The 9,821-nt window shown below is 59.1% G+C and overlaps 1 protein-coding gene across 1 annotated transcript; it reads left to right on the top strand.

The window, feature by feature from the left end:
* The first annotated feature begins 249 nt into the window (after positions 1-249).
* SMPD3 (sphingomyelin phosphodiesterase 3) lies at positions 250-9,519 on the top strand. Its single transcript, XM_075537554.1, has 7 exons — positions 250-1,569; positions 4,690-4,765; positions 4,863-5,018; positions 5,717-5,806; positions 5,935-5,998; positions 6,783-6,939; positions 7,028-9,519. The coding sequence occupies exons 1-7, from the start codon at positions 250-252 to the stop codon at positions 7,130-7,132; spliced, it is 1,968 nt and encodes a 655-aa protein (XP_075393669.1). The 3' UTR covers positions 7,133-9,519.
* Positions 9,520-9,821: the final 302 nt, after the last annotated feature.

Here is a 9,821-nt window from a genome sequence, read left to right as displayed (position 1 = left end):
TCCCCCTAAGATCCCTAACAGCCCACCCGCCTTTTGTTGTTGCAGGTTCTCTGTTACCAGTGCCTGAGATGGCCCACTGAGCTACCCATGACCGGCCGGCCGACACGTGCCACTGACTGCCCAGCGTGCCATCTCTGCAGGAGCTGACACTTCCTCCAGCTGCCCTCCCAGCCCCACCCCCAGACGTGCCCAGGCTGCCACAGACACCATGTAGAAGGCCCGGCCGTGCGCCACGCCCAGTGAGCTGCAATGGTTTTATACACAGCACCCTTTCCCAATAGCTGTCTGTCCGCCCTGCACGCTGTGTCCTGGGCCCTCATCTCCCCATGCTACTGCATGGTGGACCGACTCCTGGCATCCTTCACCTCCCTCCACATCTGCACCTGCCCCTGGAAGGACTGCCGCTGCTGGTTCCAGCTGCTCTGCACCCTGCTCTTCACTCCTGTCTACTTGGCCCTCCTGGTGGCCACTCTGCCCTTGGCCTTTCTTGGGTTCCTCCTCTGGTCACCTCTGCAGTCTTACCGCTGTCCCTACGTCTATTCGCGGCTGGAGGACAAGGGCCCGGCCGAGAACGCAGCCCTGCTTGGTGAATGGAGGGGTACGGGCACCGGCAAAAGCTTCTGCTTCGGCTCTGCCAACCTCTGCCTCCTTCCGGAATCGCTGGCCAGGCTCAACAACCTTTTCCACGTGCACGCCCGGGCCAAAGAGATCGGGCAGAGGATCCGCAATGGGGCCAGCCGGCCGCAGATCAAGATCTACATCGACTCTCCCACCAATACTTCCATCAGCGCGGCCAGCTTCAGCAGCCTGGTGTCCCCGCAGGGCAGCGATGGCGTGGCCCGCACCGTCCCCGGCAGCATTAAGAGGACGGCCTCTGTGGAGTACAAAGGCGATGGCGCGCGCCGGCCCAGCGAAGAGGCTGTGAACTGCCCAGCCTCCGGGGACCCGGCCAATGGGGGCGGCCTGGAGGACGCCTGCATCGTGCGCATTGGTGGCGAGGAGGGGGGCCGGCCCCCTGAAACGGAAGACCCTGCCCCGGGGAGCCAGGCCAGGAACGGGACCGGCGGGGGCCAGCGGGGCCAGACCCCCAACCACAGTCATCGGGACGGGGATTCGGGCAGCCTGGGCAGCCGCTCGGCCTCCCGGGAGTCCCTGGTGAAGGCGCGCGCTGCGGCCGACGGCGGCGGGGAACCGGGGGCCGCCAACAACAAGCTGCTGTACAAGGCCTCGGTGGTGAAGAAGGCCGCCGCGCGCAAGAGGCGGCATCCCGACGAGGCCTTCGACCATGAGATCTCCGCCTTCTTCCCTGCCAACCTGGACTTCCTGTGCCTGCAGGAGGTGTTTGACAAGCGGGCCGCCACCAAGTTGAAAGACCAACTGCACGGCTACTTCGAGTACATCCTTTACGACGTTGGGGTCTACGGCTGCCGCGGCTGCTGCAGCTTCAAGGTCCTCAATAGTGGCCTCTTCTTCGCCAGCCGCTACCCCATCTTGGACGTGGCCTATCACTGTTACCCCAACGGGCGGTTCGAGGATTCCCTGGCCTCCAAAGGAGCGCTGTTCCTCAAGGTAGGAGGCCTCTGGGAGGCAAGGCTGCTACTGGGGGGGGGGGGGTCCCCTGGCAGTGGAGACATTGCGGGGAGGGCTCCACAAAACCTTCTTGAAGCTGAGCCAAAGGCCCTGCTCGAGGAGGAGCAGCAGCAGCATAGGGAGGGCCGCGAGCCAAGGCGATGGGGCCCATCTGACCCAGCACACCCACCAGCTTCCCATCGGCCATCGGCCACGTGGGGACAGTACGTACTTACACACAGGGTGGGATGTGGCGGGAAAAGCCTGGGACTCCCAGCTTCAGCTCTGGTAGTGATGGCAGTCATGGGGCCATGGTGATGATGATGGGGGGGGGGGGAGGGACAGAAGAGACAGAGACCCCTTTAGCAGGAGGTGGGAGAGAACAGCCCAGATCATTCTCAGCACCTCCAGGCCTGTTCTCCCTGTCATGAGCTACCTGACCTGGGCCCCTCCCTCCTGCTGTCACTCAGCTGCCCTGCCAGGCACCTTGCCCACTAGCGCAACACTCTGCTTGCACAGTCATTAATTAAAGGGAATCATCATTATTTGTGCTAATTTGAATGCAATTGGAAGAGTTTTTAGACTGTGGTAATTTGGTCATTATGCATTCTCTTCTACTGAGCCTGAGACGCTTGTAGTGTCGACTTTTTGTTCTCCATCCAAAAGCTGCCCTTAGTGCTTCCAGAGTTTTCTGAAGAGTTGTTTGGCCATCGAATGCAGAACAGAGCTTTCTGTGCCCAGAGGCAGCAACTGTTGGGGGCGTGGGGGCCCCCTTTCCCCATGAAGCGTGAGACTGTAGAAGTTTCGGCAGGGGCTGTGGGAACAGGCCTGCCCGGGATGGGACTCATTTTCCTCTAGATGTCTCAGGTCCTCGCTAGAGGCCCAGCATGAGACTACAGTTCAAGCATGGGGAGGTTCAGCTCAGCCGTCTGTTTGCCCAGAACACTGGCGTGTCCACTTGGCCAGGACCTGTTGCTGCCGCAGATCGGGCCGGAGCCAGGGAGGCCCGGGGGCCCTGTCACTGTGGCAAGCAAGTGGGCTCCCGCTCTCGGTTCTCAGTGTGAGATGCCAAAGTGGTCTGGACTACCCCTCTGAGTAGATACACCTCCCTGTGGGGCACGCAACTCCTCAGTGTGCTCTGCCAGATAGCTTCTGGCCTCAGCAGCCCGAGTGATTTGCTGGGGAAGAAAGGGCCATCTTCTCAGGTTCTCATTCCCAGCTGACTACAGATGGCTCAGAGGCCACTCTAGGCAGGCCTGTCTCCATGTCCTCTCTTTACCTCGCTCCCCTGACTACTGGCCCCACCACAGTCAACATCGGTCTCCTGTGACTGGCCCCTGCTCTTGAACTTTCCCTGCTACCAGAACCTGGGGCACACAACCGAACCCTGCCAGCCCCCACTGGACCTCAACCCTCAGACCCCTGCCCCCTGACTCCCTACCCCACACTTTGGGTCACATGGGAATGAGCTAATTCTGGAAATCTCTGCTACTGCTGTCTCTGCCCCCAGGCCTCTCAGTGGGACTGTTTGTTTTGCTAGAAAAATACAAGGTTCTGCACACTGACCACACCAGACCGCAGTTGATGAGGCTCTGCAGATAATGAAGCGGTCCTACTCGGTCACACAACTCATTACAAGGGAAGCAGGGGTGAGGCGCTGAGATGCTCAGCAGCCAGGGAGAGAAGGAGACGTAGCCACAGCCTGGCGACACCTCACTTCGCACTGTGTCCACTCCACTTAGCTCAGAGTAGAGGCCGCCAGCATAGTGTGAAGGTGAGACCCTTAGCTTGAGGCAGTAAACACCCAATTGAACCTGCCTCCCCATTTGGAGCTTTGTGACCCTGGCCGATTACTAAAGGTCTCGGCCTCAGTGCATTAAAATGGTTTCCCCGGGGTAATCCTATGAGACCCAACAATGGAGTGCACGGGGATCATAGACACTGTTGCTTTCCCAGGCTTATTGCCTGAGAAGTAGAGCGACAGCACCACCTCGTGTCTTTTTGGGGCACTGCAGTTCTATAAATGTGCTCTTGCAACAGGAGGCCTGGGTGAGATGTGGTTTTCACCAGGCATTCCAGGGATGGGAGGTGGTGCCATTAGGCCGAGGGTTAGTCTGGGAAATTGAGCAAGAAGTGAATGGTCAACACGTCAGTTTACAACCAGCCCCCAGTCCGGGCTATGTCACCCATCATCACCCTGTCGCCCACTGAGATGGGGAGATGGCGTCTGGGCTGGGAAAGGGGCCCAGCAGATGATGCAGAAAGCGGAGAACAGCACTGGCCAACGACTGTGGTGGCCTGTGGCATGACTGCGACAAGTCCAGGGACTGGGGCCGCTCATGCCATTGCGGGGCAGGTATTGCACGACCTCGGCCTGGGACCAAGCACAGCCAGTGCTCCCTGGGGCTGCCACCGGGTACGGGGCCTCATGGTCTGGCATGAACTGGCAATGTGTGAGGAAGGCGGCTGAATCCCAGAGAGGCCTAGACCTCTTAGGAGGGAGCTCTGGGGAGCATACCAGCTGAAGAACCTTCCTGGCACAGCTTCTGTCAGTGACCAATGGTCAGGGGGCCTGGGGGCCCCTCAGCCTGGCCCTCACAGCTCTTACGATCCTTCAGCTCCAACCACAACATAAGGCCCTGTGAGAGGAAGAAAGAGGGAGAGAGAAGCCCTCACAGCAGGACGCAGAGACTGGTGCCAGGGTGGCATCTATGTGGAGATAAGCCATCTACCCAGGTGGTTATCGGTGCCCACTGTCCCCTCAGCTGATAGTATCTCTCCTGTCTGCCTCCAGCCTGGGCCTGGCCCTTATGTGGGAGGGCAGGGCTCGTGTGGGGACCCAGTGGGCCGGTGGGCATCCCCCATTGCAGACCAGATTTTAACACTGGTAAAGCAGGACACCATTGATAAAACTCATATCCTGGTGAAATAGCCACATGGCAGCCAAAAACTGTATACCCTAGCTTGTCATGCATTCTTTCCAAAAATCGGAACTATTTTTAAAACGCCGCAGTACGCGGGAAAAACTGTTAAAAAGTGGGACATCTGGTCACCTTACCGGGCCATGCACCTTGTCCAGAACCAGGTGTGGAGGCTGACACTGGTCCCGCTCCCACACAGGTGCAGGTGGGATGCACACCTCAGGACCAAAGAATCGTCGGGTACATTTCCTGCACACACCTGCAGGCCCCAGCAGGTAGGCCGGCTGTGAGGTCCTTGGGGTGGGGTCGCCGCTCTGCAAGGGGGGCCAGGCCTGAGCCCAGCCTCACCGCCATCTCTGGTGCTGCCTGCAGAGCACAGCGCCATCCGCTGTGAGCAGCTGGACCTGCTGCTGGCCTGGCTGGCAGATTTCCGAAAGTCTACCTCCTCGCCCAGCACTGCCAACCCCGAGGAGCTGGTGGCCTTTGATGTCATCTGTGGAGATTTCAACTTTGACAACTGCTCATCTGGTGAGACCACGCCCTCCCCCCACCCCCCACCCCCGAGACTCAGCCAACTCAGAGTGCTCTGCCTCCGCCCGCCCTTCCCAGGATCCCCAGCGCCCCTCCTCACCCCAGAGCTAGGCTGGGAAGGCCCAGAGAGGAGCAGCAGCTCCTCAAGGTCACAGTCAGTAAGTGGTTCGGCTGTGACCCACACACTGGGAAGCAGGTGCCACAGTCCAAGCATGGAGTCTGAAAGCTCAGCATTAGCTAGGTTTTGTTTGCTCTGTGATTACATGGTCACACTGCTGGGGCCTGGGGATGGGGATGGGGATGGGAGGAGTCCTGTGCTAGGAGCTCCTAGGACCCCAGGCTCCTGGGCATTGAGGGTGGTCGGGCAGGTGACCAGCTCCATCAGCACTCTGTCCTCCCACCCAGGGGCTCTTAGGACAAGTTTTCTGACTCTGTGGGGTGGCAGGACAAATAGCACAGGAGAGGTCACTCCCTGTTGGAGGCATGTGGGTCCATTGTCCAAGAAGTGGGGATGCTGAGACCAAGGGCCCGGGGACACAGACCAGTGCCGACGCCCACCCCCCACCCCCACCCCCAGCTGTGAAAGTCTACTGAGTCAGCCTTGGGGAAGAGCTCAGCAGGCTGCCCTGACTGGGAAAGCTGACCCCAGACCCCTACAGCCACTGGAGGGCAGACTTGACTCTCCCTTCCCACAGATGACAAGCTGGAGCAGCAACACTCCCTGTTTACACGCTACAAGGACCCGTGCCGCCTGGGACCCGGGGAGGAGAAGTCATGGGCCATTGGTGAGCCGGGGCGGGCTGGGAGGGACTGGGGGTCCACGGGGCCCTGAGGCCGCACCTCATGGGCCCAGGCCAACACAGTGGTCAAGAGGCTGGTTGGTCCTGCCTGTGACGCTCTGCCCTTACTGCAGGCACCCTGCTGGACAATGCCAACCTTCACGACGAGGACGTGTGCACCCCCGACAACCTGCAGAAGTAGGTGCCTTAGCTCGCGGCTGCCAGCGCGGTGGGAGCCAGCTCCTGGGTCCAGGATGGGGGGACTCTGGAGGCCCCCACAGTCTGGTCCGGGTTCACAGTGCCAGAGCTTGACTTTCCCTGGCCAGCCGGCAGGCAAGGGGCCCTTGCTGCCAGGACCCTGCAAAGTTGGTCACGATGGTCACTGATTAGATGATTAAAGAAAACTGGCACCTGCCAGGCCTTCTCAGAGTCAGCAGTCCCTCCCAGCCAAATCTCTTTCCGGATCTGGAAGAGATTCCAAAAAGGATCCAGGGTGGAGAGGCACCCCCAGCAGAACTGCTTTATAACACACAGCCTGAGATGGCGCTTCGAAGCCAATCTGTGCTCAATTAGATTAGAGGCTAAATTGGAAATATCCTATGCCGAGAAAACTGTTTTTATGATAATTAAAAAATGACCTTTAATGACTGTCTGATCATTGGTACTAGAATTAATTATCAAAGGCAAAGGAGTCATGAGCTACATACATTAGGGCTACGGCAGTGTCCTGTCAACACCTGAGGTGACAAAAAGCTCCTTGCAGATGTCCATGTTTACTGGAAGGGCCTCTCCAAGCACCCCACTCAGCGGGGGTTCCTATGACAGCACTGCCACAGAGGCAGTGAGGGGAAGGGGACTCAGTTTCCCCTTTGGGGGCCTTACAGGGGAGATATGTCTTAGGCCCAAAAGTTTGGTTCTTCCCCCTTTGGGGTGGCGGGCTCCCCACTGGGGGCTCCGCTCACCTCCTGTGTTGCGTGATCAGGGTCCTGGAGAGCGAGGAAGGCCGCCGGGAGTTCCTGGCCTTCCCCCCGAGCAAGAGCCCTGGCCAGAAGGGGCGCAAGGACCTGCTGAAGGGCAACGGTCGGCGCATCGACTACATCCTGCATGGGGACGAGGGGCTGGGCCCTGACTTGAAGGCTGTGAGTGGGGGGGGGGGACTGCCCACTGCCCTGCCCTCCCCTGAGGGGTAGCTCTGCGTCTAACCAGGTTGCTCCTCTCCCCCCACAGGAAGTGGAGGAATTCAGTTTCATCTCCCAGCTAGCGGGACTGACAGACCACCTCCCAGTGGCCATGCGGCTGACGGTGTCCACCGGCGAGGACGAGGCAGCCTAGACCAGCCTCTCGCCGCCCGCAGTGCACAGAGGGCGGTACCAGTTACTGGAGCTGCAGCCTGTGCCCGTGGCTGGGCCACGTCCCCTCCAGAGCTGGGGTCCCCAGCCAGGCGTAGCTACCCTGCCTGCCCTCAGAGCTCCCAGGGATGGTGAGGCGGGCCAGCCACTGCCATCTAACCAGTGCCATTCTTTCCAAACGGGATTTTCTCCGGATCTACAGCACAACCCAGTGTGAAGGCCGTGGGTCAGGCCAGGGAGCGGTCCGCGCTCTGTATAGCTCTTCTCCAGCTCCGTCCAGGGGTCCTGTTTGTATCTGCTGCCATGTGTCTGCATGCCTGCTCCCTCGCACGCACACCGCCTGCATGCCCGCACCCGCCGTGCCACAGACCCTTATCCGGCCTCACCCAAGGCCACACTCCAAACAGTCAGAACCAGCCAAAGAAGCACCCCGGGGCCTGAGGACTGTCCTCCACAGCAGGGCTCTGCTCCGGGGTTTTGCGTTCAAGGGCGATTACATTTTAAAAGTAAACAAAGAAACAAAAAACACCACAAAGCCCTTCACTGTGAAGGGTCTATAAGTCACTGCTCTTCCTGAGACAAGGTCCCTCCCCCGCCCCCAGGACCTCTCTGCTCAAGCCTGGGAGGCGGTGCCACAACACAGATGGGGGCAGGGCTCCCACTTTTTTATAGGCGGGAACTCAACGTCAGCATGGAGGGGCCTCTGACTTTGACAACGCTGATTTGTAGCTGCTTCTCTTCTAGCTGAACCAACCCACTGCCCTCCTCAGCCTGATGCTTGGCCCCCTCTGGTCTGTGACCAAACCCTCCTGGGGGCTACCCGAGCTCAGGAACCTCAGCCTCGGGAGGGGCTGCAGCTGCCCCCTGCCCCCCACAGCCACTCCACTCATCGGGTGCAGACTTGGGGTGAGGAGCCAAGCCAAAGGCTGCTTGCTGGCCAGAGCAGGCGAGGACACAGAAGCCAGGTCTACTGCCCATGTGACCAGGGCGAGCCTGAGCTTGTCAACAACCCAACCACCCTCGTCAGCCACGGGCCACTGCCCTTTGGAAAGGAGTCACAAAGGGGGCGCTTTTGCATCGTCCTGAAGTGGGAAGCTCCTCTGACCTGGGATCTTTGCGTGTCCCTACCATCACCCCATCCCAACGCTTGCAGCGCCCTGACCATGTGTCCAGCCTGGCTTTGAGCCAGCTCTGCCCAGCAAGGCTGGGGAAGGAGCACCAGGGGCCCCACTTGGGAGCCTCCTGGTGCTGGTGTGCTGATGCTGTGCCTTGTCACCCACTGAGCTGCAAGAGGGACCAAGAGGGGACCAAGCAGACAGCCTGATGCCAGGTCTGTAGGAGGGGCAAACAAGCAAACAGAGGCTGGGAGGTAGGGCACAGAGCACCATGACACAGGTTTGTCTGCCTTATCTGGTCTGGGGGACAGCTGCCAAGGACACTTACCCTTGCCCAGTCCTGCTCCGAGTCCAAGCCAGGAGGCAGTCCGACCCTCTCTAGGTCCTCTGCTTAGCTACCACAATGGACTCACTAGGACAACTCCAGGGCTATGTCCATGCCCCTCAGCTGCGAGCTGTGTCCCCAGAGGCAGCCAGGCCCAACCCCCCAAACTGCAGCAGCACAGGTCCTGTCCAGTCCAGAGCGGGCTGGGGCCTCCTCCATCCCTCCCCATCACAGGGCGGCCTTAGGCAAGTCATACCTCCCTGTGCCTGGCCACCTCGTGGTAATAGGTCGCCTCTGCCAAGCCAGCCCTCGGCATCCAGGGCAGGCCGCCCTGCCGCCAGCTCTCCTCACAGTCCCTTAGCACAGTGGCCATGGCCATGGTTCATCACCCCGGACCCTGGGTACAGCCAGGCTTTTCCAGTTCTGATTTAAAAAAACAAAAACATTTCCAAGATCTTGAAGTCTGTGCCATCTCAGCCTGGAGGCAGGCTCCGCCCCAGACCATCCCCTCCCCTCAGGCCCTGCGTCTGACCCAGAAGCCTGGGGGTGCAGGGTCAGCTGAGGAAGGAGAACCATCCATTTCATCTGTCCGAAACACCTTGGGTTTTGAGTATGACTATTAATCTTGATGCTTTTTAACTATTGTACTAACTTGCTGAGATTTAGAGATACTGTTTTAAAAAAATGAGAAAAAAAAAACCACACTTTTTTAATTTCCGTATTTTTTTCTGTATTGTATCCACACGGGATCTAAGGGGTTTTATAGGGCAAGCACACTTAAGGTTTTGGTAAACACACTAGCAAATACATATCCAGACGATTCTTCCCTTGAAGAAAACATTCTTTACACCTGCTATAATCTTTTGAAAGGAGGGGTTTTTCCTTTATTGGTGCTGAAAGGATGGATGGATACAAGGAGAAAATAAAACTGTGAGGCTTGAAGCTGCCGTCTCCGCCATTTGTGACAAGCTGGGGCTGGGTGGTGTGGAGTATGGGGGGCTGTGGTGTCCGTCTGCACCAGGAAGCTGGCAGCCCGAGTGGGCCCTCAACATGCTGGGAGCCTGGGTTGCTTGGGGGAACCGTGAGGCAGCCAGCCAGAGCTTCGAGATGAGGACCAGAGCTGTGGCCTCGGACCCTCTGGTCTTCCTCGGCTGGCCTTGGGCTGCCCCCAGTAGCCCTTGGGTTCTTTTATGAGCCACAGAGGCAGTGAGGGGAAGGGGAACTTACTTCCA

This window comes from Tenrec ecaudatus, chromosome 18 (assembly GCF_050624435.1).
Source record: "Tenrec ecaudatus isolate mTenEca1 chromosome 18, mTenEca1.hap1, whole genome shotgun sequence".
Taxonomy (NCBI): Eukaryota; Metazoa; Chordata; class Mammalia; order Afrosoricida; family Tenrecidae; genus Tenrec; species Tenrec ecaudatus.
Note: the sequence above shows the minus strand (reverse complement) of the source record. Positions and strands in the feature narration are given on the sequence as shown.